Raw genomic sequence first — 21,168 nt, forward strand, 5'->3', positions numbered from 1 at the left:
TGACTTCAAGACTCTCCCTTTGTTTATCTTATCCACTTGCTAAGAAATTCAAACTCAAAGTTCAAACAACCCTTCTTAATGAGCAGAAGACATGGAGAACAAAAATACTCCTCAAGTATTCAATCAGTAGCCAAACTTCTTTTTTTACAGAGGGCAAGTTTGTAACACTCATCTAGAAAGCATAAGCTAACTAGGCACTAATAAAATAATAATACAAAGAACTTCCAAAGAATTCTCAAGAAGAATCTATGAAACTGGAAAAGTAACACCAGTAAAACATCACAAAAAAATAATGATCTAATACTCCATTTAAAAGACCTAATACACAACACTCATTGATTTTATTTTTTTTTTAATTTTTCTTTCTTCTGCCCCTTGGGGTGTGGGGTGGGGGGATATCAACAAGGGGGGAAGCCAAAAAACTGACACAGCTGGAGTTCGAGCAGCAATTAGCAAGCCAACGACACATCTGAAAGATCGCAAACTCCTCAGTCCACTGACAACCACTTCACCAGTATTTTGTTAAAGCTTGCAACAGATTCTGCAATAGTGGGGGTAAAAAGTAAAAACATGTCTTTTCTATAAGGCCAGCAAAACAAATGCTTTTCAGTAGATTCTTTCAACTGCTAACTTACGTGAAGGGAACTTGGAAAAATAACCAAACTGACGAGTCTGGCATTCATATGGAGTCCCTCCCCCTCCCCTCCCACAACCACCACCATAAACAATAAAAGAACCCCGGGAAGGAAGGGGGTGTGCCAGCAAGAGGGAATGCAAAACTGATTCTTGCAAGAGTAGAAATTATCAACTGAACAAATTCACCAGAGTGATAAGATACTCAGCGACTCAGTACCCTTTGAATAGCATTCTGTTGAGATTGGGACAGACTCTGCAGTAGCAAGGGTAAAATATTGTGTTCAATTAAATAAATGAAAGCAGCGACCATTACTGTAAAAGACTCCAAACTGATTGAATTATATAAAGGAAACCTTGAAAAGATTATCAAACTTCTGTCTGTCATTCTGATAAAAGTTCACGAAGAAGTCCACCAGATATTTTCCCAAATTAATCTGCGAAGAAAATAGAGGGAAAAAAACTCAATCTGCAAATAAGATTATCATACTCTACTATATTAAGTGAACATATATAGGCGGTGGATTTAATACCTGATTAAGAGGATCAGAAACCGTAAGTAGGTCGTCTTCATACTCATCACCTTCCTGAACATATACAAGAGCTTGATAAATAAACTAATAATATTAAAATCACCTGAAAAAATAATAGGAAATAATAGTAACCAAAACAACTAAAAGTACACATTAATTTTTTTAAAAAAATATCAAACTCATCATGTTTTCAACATGCCTCATCATATACTTTTGCCATCACTTGAAGATATTCATGGGTATGTCTGCCTAATGATGTAGCATTAACAGAATGAAGCAGGTTTTCGTCATTTGAAATATCATCTGTCTCAGCATCTTCCCATTCGCTATCCTGAAAAAGAATTTTCAACCCCCAAAGTTCACTATGATAATTTGAACAGAGGCAGAAAGCTAAGATGTGTACCTGTTCATCAACCAAAACTTGTTCATGGATTTCGATTAATGCATCAGCCAATAATGATAATATCTGCAATCATCAAAGTTGGAGGAAAATATTAAATAAGCTCATAATTTTCGGTGAAAGAATAACCTACTTCCAACCAAATAATATATGATAAGGAAAGGAGGAAACATGGATCAGAATGGTTGGAATCTGGCAATATCTGAACAAATCTTCTAACAGGAATCCCTGCTATAATTCTTCTTTATGATGGGGAGAAGGAGTGCAGGAAGGCATCCTGTTAAAATCGATCTCTCCCATCATTATTCCCTTTTCTTTTGTCACAATGATTTCCCCACTTTCTTTCCCCCTGCAGGGAGGAATCTCCCTATTCGAAGGGGGGTTGACCAACCCTAACTCAATCAAATATTTCCTACATCCCACGCTCTCCTTGTTTATTGTTCCTGTCAGGGTTACTAAGAGGTGGGAGAAGGTGATCGGAGTTTAGTCAAATGGAAGTCGGCTACCCTCCCTATTTCTTCGGGTGGCTTCGAGTTCAAATCACTATAAACATGCTCTTAGATAGATTGATACCAACCATCTATACAAGGAGCAAGGGTCATACAGAAGACCACAAATTTTAAACCCCACACTGACAAGAGGTACTTTGTCGCATCCTCTATGAATTACATCCTAATTAGTGAACTGAAAAAATAGGTGAGCGAATACAAGAATGTGAGCCCATAAAATGAATTAAATTCCAAAAAGAATCCCAAACTCTCGGCTTATTTTCAAAGATACTTGCATCCTTTTCCAACAAAATTTCTCATAAGGCTCCCATGATAGCTAGCACAACACCAAAAGACGAAAGCTTTAGGATTGAAGGCTCCGCCCATAAGCTAAATTGTGGGATATAATTATTTTGGGAATCATAACTTGCTTCTTCACATTCCAGATGAGAGGTTGAATGATGGTGGGTTGGCTTCTAGACTACTACAAGTTTGTCAAAAAAAAAAAAAAACAGTAGGAGAATCTTTAATGACCACGCTGTGAGTGTTGAACTTTGGAGCTTGGTTCAGATTAATGCTTCCCAAAAAGTTTTTAGCCAGTTGATTTTTGTAACATTATTTTTCTACCTCTCATTACAATGCAGAGCACTGTATTTCATAGTGTACTTTTTGATTGTCCCAATGTACACTCCTCACTCATGCCCTATTTGTACTCATTTCTGGTTAATAAAGACTTTTTTATTATTATCAAGAGAAATCTGTTTTAGGCCAATAGTAAACCAGAAAATGTCTTTGCAAGTACCATACCATCATCACCAATCCTGACATATTACAACCACCCACCAATCAATATCAAAATTTTAAAATGATTTCAAATATTCAATTACCTTAGCTGGAAGTGGAATCACTGTCCACTGATCCGGAGCTAATTTTCCTTTTGACCGAGTGGTTATCCCTGCAGAAAGCTTCACATGGAAGAGAGTGAACTGAATTATTTGAGTCAACCGTACGATTCAACAGCCTAACAACAAATGCACAAACCTTAGTAATATGTCCTTGTACACTAATGTGTTCTAAGTGAGGATTTTGTGTTGACACCAACAAGGCCAATGCACTAGTAGTGACTTTTATTTGATAAGCACCCTGAATCTCCCCTGCAACCATTTAGCGTGAGTAAGGAAAAAAAAATCTGTTCCTTAAGGACCCAAATTCTGATATGTTTTAGGGAACACCCGCACACTTGGTTAGGATGATATTTAATGCAATCGTCTAAAAAAGAATCAACAGAAATTTTAGATAAATGAACAATATATTTATATATAGTGAAAATTTTAATATTATAACAACATTCCTAAACCAAATAAGGATATCACGTGCACACTCGGTCAGCTAGAAGTAGTCTAGTTAGTCATATATTAGTAGATAAATCTGATTTTGTACAACTAAGGTGACAACAACTTTACGTAATGTGGGCAGTTAAAAACCATGCAGACATATGAAGTTAGCCACCAAACCTTACAGGAAAGCAAACAGACATTTAAGAATAGCAAGCTATATCAAACGAACACTTCAGGTTGGATATGCGGAAAAGTAAAAATCCTGATAATACAAGAATAACAAGCTGATGCCACAGATGAACAGACACAAATTTTCAAGTTCAGATACAACTTTATCTATTTGTTTTGAGAGCAGAGGCATACAGACAAACCTTGCAACTTCGTCCATTCTGACATCAAATAACCAAATGAATTATCATGACCTTCAGCAGGTATTGAAACTAGCAAATCGATAAGCTGTTGAATATTAGGGGCACTCATGTGAACCTGCATTTTTAAATTGAAAAGTGCCATTAATTTTATTAGTAAAATACATAATCTACATCATCATAAAACCCAAAAAGAGAACTTTGGAAAAACAGATTAACAAAGGATGCATTAATACATCAAGTTTAGACCTAAAGTGACTAGGTATATGAACATAAGTGGTACACTAAAAGCTTTCTGAGGATCCAAGGATGCATTCCTACAGTGGTAATTTACAGTTGCAATTATTTTTCATTCTACATGAATTCTCTAGAGAGAAAAGTATTAGCAGAAGTAAAATATTGTTTAATAGCCAAATAACATCCCAACTTAGTACTGATTTGATACACATAGTTACCGATTAAAATAATAATTTGAAAACATGAAGTCTCTACTTCTGCGCATTCTAACTCTAAAATATTAACTACAATATTTATATAAGGCAAACCTACGTTGGTTTTAATGAGTTAAATTCAAATAAGAAATTTGGAACTCTCATTATCCCTACTTTTCAAATTATTGAATAAGAAACAAACTTTTCGTTGATAGATGAACGGGAACCAAAAAAAAAAAAAGTATGCACAATATTGTTAAAACTAAATCCAGATACTACTATCCAAGTCTACAAGATGTAAAATTATAAAATTGAAATAAGTTTATAATAGATTTCATAATTCTGCTACAAATTTAAATATATGAGTTTTAAATTTTGGACCTAACATTCACTTTGTGAAATTTGAATAATCTCATCCACTTCAAACGAAACTTACTGTTATATAACATTTGATTCAATCTGTCTTACCATTTCCTAGGAAATAAATTTTAGCTCCTAAAGCAACTACTAATAAATCTTAAAATGTTATGATGCCTCCAAATTGTTTGAAAAAAACAACTCAACTTTCAAAAGAAATAGAAACGATTAACAGTTAAAATATTACTATCAAAAAGGTCCCACATCAATATGGAAATACCCAAAGATGGTTAAAATAATAACGTTCATTTAAGATTATAGATTGTCTTAAGAAAATGTGATTGATTAAAAACGGAGAAACTCATATAGTGATTAACTAATTATCAGAAAAGTATGAAAGGAAAAGAAAATCCAAAAGCTGACGAAATTTTTTTTTAACAGCCGAGGAAAAATTACCAATCTAGCAAAAATAAGTATCAATGAGCTTCGCACTCCTGCTATTTGAACAGATTGCATTCGCCTAACCAGAGCAGCAACCAGGTCAGGAAGATGTTGGGCCATTTGCGATGAAAGATGCAATATCAATTGCAGGATAAAACTTCCAACAAAAAATGATCCAGAACTTTCCATCTTAGGGTCTAAAAGCCTGCAATCAGATTTGAACTCATTCATCAGAGATTTATCCTTATAATTTCATTTTTAATGAACACAACATAAAATGGGATCCAAAACCTATCAAATTTGAAGTAAATGGCTAAATCAATATACTCAATTTCTATCTTCTCTCGAAGATGGAAGAAGGATCCATATTGGCTTAAGGTTCAACAGAAAACATTTTATGAAACAAAACAGATAGTTTACATTGAGTGTTGGGGGGAGCAATTCAATGAGAGTTATTCACAGAATGGGTATACTTTCTAAATAATTATTTGTGTAGCACCAAAGAGAAGGCAAACCTGGCCTTTTCAACTATATCCTCCCCCTTTTCTTATTAACAAAAATGATGTAATTTGTTTCCAACTATATTTCTCACAGAATCGTTTTTAAAAGGTCTTTTAAAAAAATGTCCAACTTTTTCTTCCTCCAACAGCCACCGCGATTTGTTGCATTGCAACTCTCTACTGACTATGCAAAAATTTATCCTACGTTTCAGGAGATTCACGATTGTGTACCACCATTTTGCACTAACTAGATTCACAGTGGAACAAGACAAACTATTGATTCTATTACTCGGTTATACACAATACCACCGGTATGGAGAGAGTGTCCAACTAGGAAACACGGACACACATTTGTGGGCGAAGTATTTGTGACGGACACGTGTCCGACACGGATACGCCCGGACACGTGCCAGACACGTATCAGACACGCATTTTGGCGTGTCTGATTTTTTTTTTTTTTTTAAATTGGACACGGTATGGACACGGGATGACAGTTTTGTGGGTTTTCTGAGCCCAAATAAGAAGGTCCAATGCCCATTAGTAATTAAAAAAAAAAACAAATAAATGATAAATAAACTAATATCCACCCACGAAAATGAAACACACCACCCACTCCACGAAGCCGACGCCGCTGCCACTGACGCCGACGCCCGCTTGCCCTTGCCGCTGCCGACGACGCAACCCTGCCCTCTGTTTTTCTTTTTTGCTTCTTAGGTAAACTCTAATAACCTAACTTTTTTATTTTTCAACCTCTGTTTTTCTTTCATTTTCATATACTAAAAACAATTCTCATTTTTTAAACTGCTTTTTGAATTTTGACCATTTTATTTCACTAAATTTAAACTTTATTTTTCTTAGTACCTGCGTTTTGTTTCTGTCCCTTTCTTTTCTTTTTTACAAGGACTTGGTCTCTGTAAAAAAAATATTAAAAAACTTTTACAAGGACTTTTTTAATATTTTTTGTGTTAAATTTACATATATCCTAAAAAAAATTAAAAAAAAACGTATCCCAACGTGTCCGTGTCCTAATTTTTTAGGAATTGACGTATCGTCGTGTCCTATCGTGTCCGTGTCCGTGTCCCGTATCCGTGTCCTTGCTTCTTAGGTGTCCAATTTAGGAACCCTTCAGCAACTTGTCTTATGTATTTAGTGATTCAAAACAAAAACTCTACAACAAAAAATTTCACCTTCTTTAGTTCCTTACCTTTCAACATATGCTTTCTCAATCTTTCCTCCATAATATAATATCTACCTTCAGCTAATTTTCTAACAAGTAATTTGACCAAGAAACTGCTTTCAAGGTCTACATCTTATTATCCTCCCTATTTCTTGGACTGCAAGAGACAAACTTTCCAAGCATATTCCTGTATTCTTATATTCCTTCATCTGACATGTTCCTCAAAATAATTAGCCGATAATTTATTTCCTCATAAAATAATCCTTCTAATTAATCCTACCCTTAAGGTGCAAAATTGTTTTCTTTCTTCCAACTGTACTAGGGACTAGGACGAGAGAGTTTGCATCTAGCACTCTATCTAAGCCCACCTTAACTCCTTGTATAATAATAAACTCACCGATGTACTACACATCTGAAAAGGAAGCAAAATGAAGAGAACTAGTTGATCACCTCGAAGCTGCAGCAAGCAAACTTTTCATTGTAAATCCAGAACCCCAAGTAAGAATTTCTTGCTTTCCTCCAGCTACAAAAGCTGCTAGAGATTCTGTTGCATTCTGATAACCAGTGTTGACAATAGTTTATTTGGGATGTAACTATGATAAAATCGTAACAGAGAGAGAATTTGTATATAGAAAAACCTGCAATTCACTATGATCATCAGTGTGAAGGACTATTCTGACAACACCATCAAAACAAGCATCATACGCTGCTTTCACTACATCACTTGGAGCATTCTGGGCAATGCCATTACAAACTGTAGTTAGAGAAATTGGTTCAAGCTTTACAATTACATCAAAAGCTAGATGGATGAAAAATGAAAACAACAAACAAATAGCAAGAAGGTTATCTTGCCTTTAATAGCATTGTCATCAGATCTAATGATCCAGCTACTAACCCATCAGGCTGATTTTGGGGCTGATTGTCAAGATGCAATAGAAAACAACTAGTGAGCATTAACAGATAAACAAAACCGAACTCCCTAACAGAGATTTCTCCTTTTCTTTGAAAGAGGTTCCCAGAGAACAGTATAGAACCATACTTTGTCTAGTATAGGCACTAAATATGGTAAAATTCGTGAAGCTAACGATCGGATACAACCAGGAGCATTTTTTATTGCCTGTAGAAAATTTATGACGAAGTAAGAAAGTTGTCAGCAAACATGTCAATAATATACAATTGACCTGAAACACGGCTATAAACGTGGGTGTATTTACATAAAATTACATTATTCTCTACTACTAGAGCTAGTAAACCTTGCAGACCTGACCATAAGATACAAGACATGCCAGTGTAGCTTTCAGAAATACTTAATTAAAGATCTCAGAGTGGTTTAAAGTAACTTTTGGTTCTCTTTTCCTTTTTTTTTTTTTTTTTTTGATAAGAGACTTGTGTATATTAATCATCAAAACAAAAGGAGACAATCTAAGACAACCTAAGGGCTGGAGTAGAGGAAACCCCACCCAAGGACTAAATCAACGCTTTCCAATTGCTCATAGTCAGGGAAAGGTTGTAATTACAAAAGAATTTCTCATAGTGTGCTGTACTTTTGGTTTCCTTTTAACCTCTTATAATTTTACTTTTATATATATATGAAAATGTAGATTTCAATAGAATGTCAAAAATATTGTTTCTATTATTTCTTTAAATTCCAAAACTGACTTTAATATATTAAATATATATTACATATTTGTTTACAAATATATAGCCTGTGCTAATAATAGGTTAATTATTGACTTAACTTTTTTTTCATTAATAACTGGGAGTCGAAGCTTTGTTCCCTTATATCTAGGGACGTTCTGCTCGTCAGGCCCGAACCTAAGAGACGTCAAGGATTTCTGGTATTAAACTCATCCGAAGGTTCGAATTTGAGACCTCTAAGGCGATATGACCAAGAGACCCCAAGCCCTTGCAACGGGGTCGCCACTTGGAGGCTTAATTATTGACTTCTTAATTTACAAATGTTTATATTCTTATAAATTTAATTCATTCTCTAAACTTGAACCACCCACATATACGTGCATTATTAAGTAAGGTGGATTCTCACATTTCTACTTCTTTAATATATTTTAATCTATCTTCTAAATATGATAATAATTAGTCATAAAACAAATGATATACATTTTTAAATTTTATTTAGATATATTAAATAATTATGTTAATAACCATATGTAAAATATACTCATGCACTGAGTTTTTTTTCCCCCTTTTAGAATATCACATCATAAGTATATACGACCTCTTGGAGAAAGTAGAAATGTTTTAACCACTTAGCTAGGCTTGTGTTAGCTATGAAATGATTATTTGTATTATATATAATGTATAACTTACATTTACTATTTAGTTTATAAATTCTAGTATTTTTTTTAGTACAACAAATGTCGGATGAAGATTTGAACCTTGGAAGATACCAGTGTGTTAACCACTAAGCTATGCTCATGTTGCATAAATGTGATGAGATAATCATGTGTAATGCATTTATTTGAATAATAATATAATCAGTCTATCAAAGAAGTGTAAATAAGCTAGAATTTAAATGTGACCGTCAAATTTCAATGAATGATGATTGCATCTGAAAGCAAAAACGATGAAACTGATGCAACGTCAAAATCTCATCTAAACCAGTAAGTACAGATACAAGGACATCAAGCCACAATCTTTGGGTAAATGGCATCAAAGCTCTCATTTCAGAATTATGGTTTGAAAGAAACCAAAGGATCTTTGAAGGAAAAACAAGATCGCATTCAGATTATTTCAACATTGCCAAGTTCAAAGCCTCCTAATGGTGTGCTCTTCCCGATTTATACTTTAATTACTCACCTAGTATGATCTGTATGAATTGTGAGGCATTTATAACTCCTAGTTAACTTTGCTTTGTCTTCGATTATGTTGGCTTGTTATTTGTCTTCTTTTATTTCTCTTTTTCACTCCTTAACTTTGAACAATTTTGTTCCTTTTCATCTATCAATGAAAATCTCGTATCTTGTTCCAAAAGAAAAACAAAAGCCACAATTTTTGCCAATATTACCTCTAGAACCTCAATTATATCAATGCTGATAAAAGGATCAGAAACATGCGATGCCCACATTTCAAGAATCACAGGAGAGAGAATGGGCTCTATTGAAGCGGACAATTCACCACCTATAAGTAGTATTGAATAGAACACAAAAACAGATAATCAGCAAGATATAAAAGTAGCATAAATTTTGATCAAGGTCACCATTCAGCTTCCAAAACTTTCACCAAAAGCCAAGCTTTTAGATCTTTCAATTATACTTACCGGCCTTAACTGCAGCTTGTAGGGTGTCAAGCACCAAGTGCAAAGTCTCATCGGATGCCTATCAAAGCAAAATGATAGCATTCAATTGATATCGTTTGAAAAAATTAATACATTACTTCAATTAAATAAACATAGTTTTTTTTTTTTTTTGAAAAATCATTCAATTGATATATTATATTTTTTAGAACTTTGTTTCAATTTTCCATAACCAAGTACCCCGTTGAGAAGATTTCCAAGTGATGAAAACAAAAACATCATTTCAGACCCAATGATTTCTTTGTTTTCTTCCGGTAAGAGCTCAGAAAGTGCCCTGCAGGCACCAACTTTCACAGGAGGCGGCCTGCCCAAATGATATTATTAATACAGTAGAGATCAATCGCTATTGACCAGCCAAAAAAATACAACAAATTTAGGATAGCTTACACATCCATGCCAAGAGCTTTCACAGCTTCATGTAGGAATTGATCAATAAGGTCACGCCTAATCTGCCAGTATATAAATGCTGTTATGGGGCAGGGGGGCGAAGAGGACAAGAAAGAATATGGTCAAACATAAGAAAGCTGCATACGATACCATACCATTGAGGAGAACTTGGAAACTGACGTAAAGATACGAGCATAAAGAAAGGGACATTGATGAGGACCTGCAGAAGAAAATAAGAGTTGATTCAATAACTTGTCTACAATAATGTTTAACAATTGAAATGATGTAGGCAAGCAGAATTACCTATACCCATGTCTTCAGTTAATACTTCCTCCAAAAAACTTCCTAAGCCAACTCTTGTCACTCCAGAATCCTGTAGAGATATAATGTTTAAAACTTTACAACTATTTTGATAGGCCAATTGATATTCATATAACAACAAAGATAAATGTGTTATATAGCAAATAGGGAAAGAAAGTACAACTTATAGACTCTTTGAGAAGTATGTTCTCTCCCAAAACTGAACTACTTACAATTACAGGCATGCCAACTAAGTGCTAAGATCATCTATTATGTACTTACCTGATCCCATCTCACCCTTTCTGTACCTAAGATACCCTACCCACCAAACACTAACTAGATAATCACACAAACTGTCCTTGTGTACGTAAATTTGATTTGAGGCCTACAAATCCTACTTGCTATCACATTTCCACTCAGATTACAGAACTCCAAGAACAAAATATTCTCATGAAATAAAATAACAATGTAAAAAATATTTATATAAACTGACTAGAACGAAATAAAAAAAAAGATTGTTTAGGATTGTTCTAACCTCTACTTCGTTCAACTGTTCCGCCAGAGAAGCTAAAGCAAATAAAACAGCCTCCCTGATCTGTCACATAAATCAAGCAAAAAGGAAGACGTCTATTCATTCCATGAAAAGTAGAATGGCAAGAGACGATGAATACAACCACATAAGAAGACAAAAATGCATGTCCATTGTATCTTATGGGGGGAAAATGCAAGACAGACATTTAAATATATGTATCAGATTCTACAGTACAACAGAAGCATCAATGAGGAAAGTTGAATCGTTGACAATTAGAATTTAGCATTCAGAAGATAAAGGTGCAGACTGATACAAAGTAGAGCTCATTTTAACAAAGATCATGACAGTAAATTATCTACATCCACAAAACTTCTTTTATCAAAAAAACAGAACTTTTCATTGAAATTGTGAGAAGTTACAAACAAGGTAGCATATAACTTATAAGATAGCATTAAAATTCTCCCATTAGGAATATGTATGAAAAACAGCCCCCGAAAAAGAACAAAAAATAACCAAAACAGAACAACCCCACCTAAACCCAATAAATTTGGAAGAAACTCAAATCCAATTAGAAGTCTTGAAAAATAAGAAGATGACAATCTTTCATATCTAGATAAAATACCAATCCAACAACAGATCACTTTTCTGGCTTTGAAGCTCATTGACACCGCAAATTCATTACATCCCAACATTGTTGATTGGGCAAATGATGAAAACCGAATCCTATTTTCATACCTTTCAACAATTCACAACTGTCTGTGCTGTCAATCAGTGGCATTTAGTTAATTGTAAATGTATATGGATCAGTCATATATTATTGATCGTTTTATTCACAAAAATATCTCCTCCACTACCAAATAAAGAAAATTCTACTCACTCTCCACCAAACTGTAGAACCAGAAGCTTTTTCTCTTTTTGACTCACAGAAGCGACTTCTGGCAGCATCTATGATGGCATTGATTCCATCTAGACCGCAACTACCAACAATTTCTTCAAGTAACAGTGCACCTAGAAGAAATATATATTATTTTTATAAGAAATGAGAATATATGAAGAAAAAAATGTAAAAATAGGAAACAGAATCCTACTAACGAAACAAAATTATAATTTAGGGTTGGACATCCAGTCCTATAAAATATAAACAATAAGAGAGAAACATCAAAAAAATTAAGTCAAAGTAACCCACAAGAAATTCAAAAAATAAAGTATAAGCCACACTGAACTCTTCTTCTTCCACTCTATCCTGTAATATCCCATGAAAAAGTGCATTTCTCCTCTTATTAGCCATTGAAAAAAAATTCACCAAAAAGAGATAATGTATTGACATGACTCAAAAAGGAATTAAATTGAAAGTAATACAGTTTGCAGCATCAGGAAAAGTTCAGGAACTCCTAGTTCTCTCTCCTAATACACGTCAACTTCACTTCTAGACCATCCTCCCTGACCGCCTCGTAGTGCTATTTAAGTAATGTATGTAACTAAATTCCTAGATTCTCTGCTTTGCTGACAGACTCCAAAAGGTATTACATTATGCCATTTCCCTTTCAGCCCTTTCTTCCCTTTCTTCGTGTAAGTATGGTGGATTAGGGTATATCATCTATTGACCCAAGAAATGTAGTCTATTTCTGCATTTGGGTACTGTATCTTGTTTGCAAGTGCATTTACTCTCTAGCTTTAGTTACTCTAATAAAACAACCCATTGCTTGAAATTGGTTTGCTTATCTTTTCCAAATAACTGTTAGTCTGCTGGTAAGTTGAAGGCCTCATTTTTTTCCAAAACCTATATAATTATTCGCACTTGTATCAAATTGAATCTTATTGATTAATAAAGAAATAAGATTCAGAAAGAAACCCCAAGAAACAGTAATCAAAATATTGCTCGTCTTTGTAAACCAGTTGGAGGCAATTGCATCAAGGTATACTTTGCAATTATCATGGGAGAGCAAAGAATTAACAAAAGAGTTCATTTTGTGGGTCTCTCATTCCTCCATTGAAGAGCCCCATCATTTCTAGCATGTTCATTTCTGGCTCCTTGAAAGTCTTCTTTTTCCGTTTCTTGCTCTCCCACAATAATTCATATCATAAAGATACATAAAATGTATAAAATTCAAATATTACATGCAGGGAAATTTAACAACCAAATCACTAGACAATGAATCAGGAATCATAAGGAAAAATAAGCATGCCTGAAATGCGACAGCTAAAAGTGCCATCATCTTCATCTGCAACAAATCGATTGGAATCCATCGACCACAAATGAATCTAATAAGAGGAGTAACAATTTAGATCAAGATAGCTTTTAGTGAAATGCAATAAGCAAAATCAACATCGAAAATCCTAACTCAGTTTTCACAGTGATTCACAAGAAATAATACTGATGAGAAAAAGTTCACAAAATCCTTACATCGGTCAAAATTCATGCATGGCTGTATGTCTACAAGAATAGAATACTTATGCCTATAAGGCTATAGATAAAGATGCATGCATATTCATATCTAGAAAAAGACATGAAGATGTAAGAAGGTTCTTACTAAGGTGTCTATAGCATTGAAGTTTTTCTCATTCATAACCAAGAAAGAACACAAATACAATTCCAATTAAAAAAAAAAAAAAAAATCATTCATATGTAGCCTATTTGTATGATGTCTTAAAAATCTTCGTTTGGAGGATGATACATTTTTTCATGATACATATTTGGTTTCATTTTTGAAATAGAAAATGAAGGCACAAAAAATCGGACTATGCACAAGAAAACATGAAAATGAAATGGAACTCACAACACCTGCAATAAGTGTATGCTATAACATCCATGCATTTGTGGTAACTCCACACTTTATTCTTTTCAACTAAAGCTTTGACTAGTTTTCAATTCATCAATATCTCTTTCTCTACATTATCCACCAAATTATCCTGCGAGGAGTGTCTTCAAAATTTCTAGAAAATAACATACCATGAAACAGATTCAAAATAACCAAAGTTTTATTATTTCATTAAGAAGAATGAAAAAAGACAAGGAAAAAAAAAAGAAGTAGAAATAGCCACGCAAGAAAAGGGCTCAAACCAGCACAAAAGCACATAGAAATTAACAGTAAAGCTTCAAGTTAAAAGTGACAAAAAAAAAAAGTGTTTAAATCTTTTTTGAATATACAAATAACTTTAGGATAGGCATCAATTAGTGTGACTCAAAATATAAGATTTATAAATATCTGGAACTAGTTTTCTTCAACGTACTGATTACATTAGAAAATATAAAAAAATAAAATATTTCAAGATTAGAAATACAATGATGTAAATAATACTATTGAACTATACTTATATTATATGTTCAATTCAAGCCATTTCCACCAAGAAATACAATTCAAAAGGTAAAAGAAAACCTGTTGCTCCGTAATTTGTATAAAAGCAATTGTGTAATAAACCAGCTCCCCAACATTGTTCTTTACAACCTGAAAAATTCTACCAAATGAAGCAAAACGAGTGAAACATAAAACAATCCCATGCATTTGAATAAATTGACGCACCTTCACCAGTTTTGAACTTCCAACAATGGTTAAAAGAAATTCGAATAACTGTAAATAAAAGAGACAAGCACAAAACTGTTCAGTTATAATCTACCATAGACTGCACAAAGAGAAGATAAGCACATATGTGAAGAAGAAGAAGTAGAAGAGAAAACAAAATTTTAAAACAAAAAAAGAATAGAAGAATTTTGGATTCAACGTTGTCGAATATTACATTTTTTATATTGTGTAGTAGGCTCAGGCGAACCGCCTGTGAATAGTCATTTTTTATATTTATTGTTTCTAGAAATAAAACTTTTCTTTATGCATTACAAACCAAACAAGTTTTCCTTTTTCGCCCCTTGGGGGTTTATATCTTGAACATTTTTCCTTTTCATATATCAATGAAAAGTTATTTCTTGTTTAAAAAAAAAAAAATCAAACCAAACAAGTTTTAAGAATTCTTGACAAATAATCAAACATGTACACTTTTTTAGACATCATACAGATGAGTTTAGACTTTAAAATGAAAAACCACCCCTTATCAACCAATCTCATAGAGAAGAATGGTAAAATTCAACACTAACCAATTGATTCCATTGTCCAAGATTCTATGTTTGTAACTTAAAAGGTAAGTTTGGTATGAACTTTAGAATGGTAACAGGTGATTTTAGCTAAGGATGGAAATCTATGGTGAGTTACCGAACCACAAATGATGCCAAAATAGATAACCTTTTGAAGGGATTAAGAGGCATCCATGGAATGTTTCAACCTGGTCAAATTCAAAGCTTCTCGATGGTGTGCTCTTTCCAATCTCTTTGTAAATTACTCTCCTGGCATGATCTGTTCTAATTGGGAAGCCTTTATTTCCCCCTTGTAATTTTCATTTGTATTTTTTAGTTGATTATGGTTGTACTTTCCTTTACTTCTTTATTTTTTTGTCTTTCTTACTCCATTGGAGTTTGTATCTTTAAACATTTTATGTTTCTTTTCATATATCAATGAAAAGTTTGTTTCTTGTAAAAATAAAATAAAATAAAATGCTTTTAGCTAATTAAAAGTCATTTTTAAAATTTAAAAAACAACACTTAAAAGGCAGTTTAAGGTGTGTTTAGAGGCAATGCTTCTTCCAAAACTGTGCATGGAAAAAAGTGTTTCATTTAAAAGCACTAATAACAACTTCCATAAGAGTCATTAAAAGTTTAAAACCCAATATTAAATTAGAAACAAAAAAAATAGAAAAAGAAAAATTTAAGGAGCATACTAAAACTTCAAAAGCGGCGTTCCATAACAGCAAGTATCTATTGTTTCTCATACAAATTCAATCTACAAGTGTCATTAACCTGGATGACAAAAGAATCGAGACTTTTGTCAGCACCATCAGAATCATAGCTTCCATCGTATGGATCTTCTACACCTTCAATGGATGATCGTACATATACCTCAAGGGATGACACGAATGTCTGCCACACTGATTGCAGAATAGCTACAACCAAGTAAAAGGATATTGCATAGAAGTTAGGAAAACAGGTCTTTCAAGTCCATTAACCTTAAAGCAGAAAAAGGAGGCTGCTTTACTTGTAATATCACTTTCTGCAAAACTTGGGAAATTCTGAAAAAACTGGTTCATGCACTTTAAGGCCTAATAATCAAAAAAGAAACGGAAGAATCACAACTTAATCGTGCACCATATTGACTAACAATAACAGGCATATTGGCTATTGCAAATAAAGGCAAGAAAGAACCTCCATTCTAATGCTCCAATCCTCAGGATCTTCAGAATGCACAGGGTGTCCTAAGATGATAGAGAACTGTTCCATCCATGGTTTTAGCATGGGTATTACCAACGCACTGGTTTCCTCCTAAGATGGTGGAAAAAGAGCTCACTCCCAAAAAATCTTTATAAACAGTTGCTTTAGTCAAGTTCCAAAAAGGTACCTACCTTATACACACCACTCATAACCCCTAACATGGATACACAAGCATATACAATTGAAAGGGCCTTCGTCCGCAAATACTTGTCATACATCTGCAGAGAAGCCAATATTCATGTAAGAACATACGAAATGATTGCCCCATTTCAATGATTTTCACATTAAAATATAATTTTTTAAGTTATGATATTTTATATTTCAAAAACTAAGTGAAAGGAGTAATGAAATATGCTATGCTCAAATGGGTTGAAGAAATCAAATCCATATTTTCAATGACACAATGCCTTGTAGCTAAGAATTAGAAGAAAATCCAAACTCCAACAATCATTGTTCCAAATGATTCGACATCTTAGAAAAAGGAAAGCACAAAATCAATCATGTCCATGCAATTATATGCATAAAAATGACAAGTTCAATGCTTGTTTCATCCTGAACATTCATACAATTACATGCTTTAAAAAAGTTCATTATTTTTCACGCTCAAACTTCTTTTTTTTATATGTTCATCAATTTTAAGATTTACACAGAGAGAGATTAGCATTCTTGTTCAAGTATACCCAACTTAAGTATAAATATATATATATATATATTAAAAAAAAAAGGCTACCCAACATTGTATCTTATACATGTGCAATAAGTGTAAGAGAATCAGAATATTCAATACACGTTTAACATGGACATGTTAGTACGTTACCTACAGTGTTCGTGCTCATAGGTCAAGGCCATTGGTTAGAAGTATAAGGCTCTTTTAGTAAGTTCATCAGTGAGTTCTCTTTCTACCAAACCAATTTTACATGAATAATCTCTTTTTTGATACGAACATGAATAATCGCTTTGAAAGCTATTTTTTAGAACATAATAAATTTCTCTCATATCAACAAGTTTAATAGAATAATCTCTCCAGAAGATATAAATCTTATACTTCAATTTGCATTAGAAAGTCTTCTGCCACTAAGAATTTGTCAAAATCTTCTATCAATCCAGACACAATTTTAATCATTTCTATTTTCAGCACAAAGACTAAAGTATATGATGATAATATAAACAAACATTCAAATATTTGTCTCCTTAGAATTCAAGGACACAAAAGTACAACCTATAGAACATATCCTCTTCAATTAAGGTCGTCATTAACCAACAGCCAAATATTAAACTATTAAAGAGACAGTTGCATCGCAATTTCTGTCTCATCAGTAAAAATCAATCACAAAAAGAAATTATCAATTTTAAGAAAATGCATTTAGATAGGAAACCAGAATACAACGTACCTCTGGGGATGAAACAATTGAAAGCAACTGTGGGAACAAAGCAGGTACTAGTCTTGGAATCATTTCACAGTCCAATTCCCCAGAGAGTAGAGCCAAACACCTTAGACCTCCATGCACTACAAAATTTTATGTGAAGCAGAGATTTATTCAATTAATACTACATGAGAAAGACATCACATTGTAGATATATCAAAAGATCCAATACCAATTCAAATAAAAAATCAATCAGTCTTTGACGATCGGATTGTTAGCCTTGTAGTACTTTTGATAGAAACAGGACTTTCATGAAGAGAGATGAGAGTACAAATGAAAGCAGCTAAAAGTGAAAACAGCCAAAGGATGCAACCACATGTAAACATACCAAAAAAACTGTTAAAAGTAAACACCCACGTCCACAACCAAGAAGAAACATTTTAAACTGATGAAACTTCAAAGTATAGAATTTACAAAAAGGACTACAAATAGAATGCCAATGCATATGTCAGAGAAAATTAGGAAGCTACGAAAAAATTAAACAATTTAATTGAGACATAATTGTTTAATTTGGTAATAATGCATTTTCAGCACTTACTTCTACCTATATAAATGTGAATAACATTAAATATTAAAATCATTCACCTGTTCAAGAAGCAAAGTAGAACAAAAATTAATATTGGGTAAATATCAAACAAACCTAGTGACGAGAATATTAAACCAACCTAACCCATTAGTTGAGAAGTCCATCAATACACTTTTTTTTTTTTACAAGAAACAACTTTTCGTTGAAAGGTGAAAAGGAAAAAAATGTCCAAGGAAACAACCTCCAAAAGGAGAAAAATTTTATTAAAAAAAAAACCAATGACCAACCAAAGTGAGCAGTCCAAAACAATAGCCCCCAAAATAAATTAAGACAGGCCAAATTACCAACAAACTAACCAAGAAAACAAAAACAGGAGCCAAAAAAGGAACTCCTACCAAGAAACCAGAACCAATATATATAATTACCAGCAAGCAAAAATTCACTTATTTTTATTATTTCCCTCTTTCCCATATCAACTAAAGAAATGAGTGAAAAAAGTCAAGTTCTCTACAAAAGAAGTGGCGCATTCTCTTCCTCAGGACCCAAACCAAAGATGAGCTTTCACAAGTGTGCTAAGCAAAACCAAAGTATTGCCTTAAGCCATTTATTCTCAAAGATTGCCAATGTCATACAAGACATCAACAACAGGGAAGAAAAACCTTTCTTTCCCTAGTTTAAATACCAAAACACAACATGGGCGGCAACCTTCTCTATGCTTAAAAAAATAGAAATATTCCTAAAATTATAATCCAAAAAGTGTTAAAGTTGGTTCTTATAAATTGTCGTCACACTCACAAACCACCAAATATTGCTCAAATAGCTCAATTAAACCAATTCAAAAATTAAAAATAAATAAATACATAAATATAAATCCAAAAGAAAGTAAAAATAAATAAATAAATAAGAGAGATTGTAGTGGCAAATAAATATTAGCGATAGAACATCATACCACCATTCATATTAACTCGATTACTCATCAAATTTAAGAGGTAGGGCAACAGATCAGGCCATTCCTCTGGCCAATCATACACTGCGATTGATGTCACAGCCATACTAATTGCTGTACAGATTTTCCTATGAGAATCGTCCAACGTTATTAAAAGAAGCTTGCGAATTATTGCCTGAAAAACAAAGCAGTGACTTAGAGATGTACAATTTTAACATTGAAATTTGAAAAGGACATACCCAAATAGTAGCGTTAGATGAGGCCAGACAAATAAGAATTGCAGATGCGGAATAACTATAAATGACACCATTCAGCATAAAATAGATACCTTCTCATCATCAGAAACAGCGGGATGCTCAAATAATTCCTCACCCTGCTGCCAGTGCTTTTTGATGAACTGCTTTAGAAGGACTGCAGCTAGGTAAATGCGTTAAAGTCTCACTCGGGAATAATTTTCAATCGTATGTTTCGCGTCAGAAACAACCACCAGAAACAATGTAAAAAAGAAAGCTTAAACGCCAGTAAACATATATAATCACACACACACACACAAAAAAATGAAGAATCTCAACGCCAATGACAAAAAAGGATATCTGGCGCAATCCTACTGGAAGCTCCCTGTTGGCAGAGATTTTGGATAATGCAACCCCAAACCCTTTAAGATGAGGAAATAATCAAAATCAAGTCCAAGTAGTAGAACAAGTTAATCAGGGAGTAAAGATTAAACAAAAAGAACCTAATCCCTTCCTGATATCTCCTATAGTGTAGAAACGTAATTATAATATGATATATATCCTGCCTAAAACGATCACAGAGTCGCGCCAGGGGCGGAAATGCCATTCATCAACTGTACGGATACTCGGTAGTATAGAGAATCAACGGGAAGAACAGTGAGCTGATAATTAGAGTGAAGGGAAGAACCTGGTTGGAGAGATGCCTGATTTAGCGAGGCTTCTGCGTATGAGCGAACCTCGTGGTTGGGGTCGAGAGTGGCTGACAAGCAATTGAGAAGCCATTGTTGATCCTGATCAATGACATTCGCCATCCTCAAGCGCCGAGCAAAGGGTTCGCAGTTTGTTCCGCCGTTTCTGAGTTCACTCTGGTCTGGCTCTGCGACTGCCGCAGTGCTTACTCGCTTTTCCAAGTGTGGAGGCCGGAGGGGCAGGCTGTAAAAAGCGCGCGTAGGATCGACTCACTCATGGCCAGGCGGGTTCGGTTTCGGGTTCGGGTTCGGGCAGCAAAAATGAAAATGGAGTTCACATATTTTGTAAGAAAACTAGGGTTTTCGCTTTAAACTCCTATCCGGTTGAACTGTGGTTTTTTAAAAAATTACATTCGTTTTAGAAAAAACACTCTCTAAAATTTTACCGTGTTTATCTCTTAGGGATGTAGCCACTATAATTTAAATTTATCACCTAAAGTTTTTTTCTATTTATATTGGTTTGAACTTTGATGTTTTGGATTGACATTTTTGTTCTTCAATATGAGAGTAATATTTTCTAAGTTACATATTTGTATTTAAAAACATAAAAAAGAACGATACACATGCTATTTATCAAAAAGAGAGAGAGAGATGTACTTTTATATCCCAAGTTCTTATTATATTTGATCATAATGCTTTTACTATACTTTTGATTGAAATATAATAACAATAATAACTCCATAGGATTTTGTCTTTCTGGTGTTTCTTTTCAAATTTATTTGCGAAATAATACTTATTTGATACATATTAAATGTATAATGCTCGAAACTTGTTTAAAATAT

At 33.6% G+C, this 21,168-nt stretch overlaps 1 protein-coding gene across 2 annotated transcripts; it reads right to left on the reverse strand.

Moving 5' to 3' along the window:
• Positions 1 to 92: 92 nt before the first annotated feature.
• On the reverse strand, positions 93 to 20,586 carry LOC111017537 (ARM repeat superfamily protein). 2 transcript variants are annotated; one of them, XM_088117015.1, is made up of 34 exons: positions 20,326 to 20,586; positions 19,998 to 20,059; positions 19,733 to 19,825; positions 19,408 to 19,579; positions 17,900 to 18,015; positions 16,640 to 16,726; positions 16,443 to 16,559; positions 16,276 to 16,339; positions 16,041 to 16,183; positions 14,719 to 14,766; positions 14,575 to 14,643; positions 13,384 to 13,459; positions 12,075 to 12,205; positions 11,201 to 11,260; positions 10,669 to 10,738; positions 10,521 to 10,585; positions 10,366 to 10,427; positions 10,159 to 10,282; positions 9,943 to 10,000; positions 9,691 to 9,803; positions 7,705 to 7,782; positions 7,518 to 7,580; positions 7,304 to 7,399; positions 7,116 to 7,219; positions 5,004 to 5,193; positions 3,763 to 3,877; positions 3,096 to 3,208; positions 2,942 to 3,019; positions 1,570 to 1,632; positions 1,362 to 1,497; positions 1,167 to 1,216; positions 990 to 1,070; positions 636 to 889; positions 93 to 541 (listed from the first exon to the last, which is right to left on the reverse strand). In XM_088117015.1, exons 1-33 carry the CDS (start codon positions 20,447 to 20,449, stop codon positions 839 to 841), a joined length of 3,072 nt encoding a protein of 1,023 aa, XP_087973141.1. In that variant the 5' UTR covers positions 20,450 to 20,586; the 3' UTR covers positions 93 to 541; positions 636 to 838. The 2 variants fall into 2 exon arrangements, with proteins under 2 accessions (XP_087973141.1, XP_022149014.1); XM_022293322.2 differs by having other exon boundaries at positions 1,167 to 1,220; positions 1,366 to 1,497; positions 20,326 to 20,582.
• Positions 20,587 to 21,168: the final 582 nt, after the last annotated feature.

The sequence above is a fragment of the Momordica charantia genome, assembly GCF_013281855.1.
Source record: "Momordica charantia cultivar OHB3-1 chromosome 9 unlocalized genomic scaffold, Mcharantia_2.0 BLBB01000009.1, whole genome shotgun sequence".
NCBI lineage: Eukaryota > Viridiplantae > Streptophyta > Magnoliopsida > Cucurbitales > Cucurbitaceae > Momordica > Momordica charantia.

What these genes read in the sequence shown, in the direction of transcription:
- LOC111017537 (XM_088117015.1), bottom strand. Translation starts at nt 20,449, where the DNA reads ATGGCGAATGTCATTGATCAGGATCAACAATGGCTTCTCAATTGCTTG. An exon ending in TACAAATTACGGAGCAACAG is followed by an intron (nt 13,460 to 14,574) that starts GTTTTCTTTTAC and finishes TCCTCTTATTAG; the next exon opens with ATTCATTTGTGGTCGATGGA. An exon ending in ACAAGCTGCAGTTAAGGCCG is followed by an intron (nt 9,804 to 9,942) that starts GTAAGTATAATT and finishes TACTACTTATAG; the next exon opens with GTGGTGAATTGTCCGCTTCA.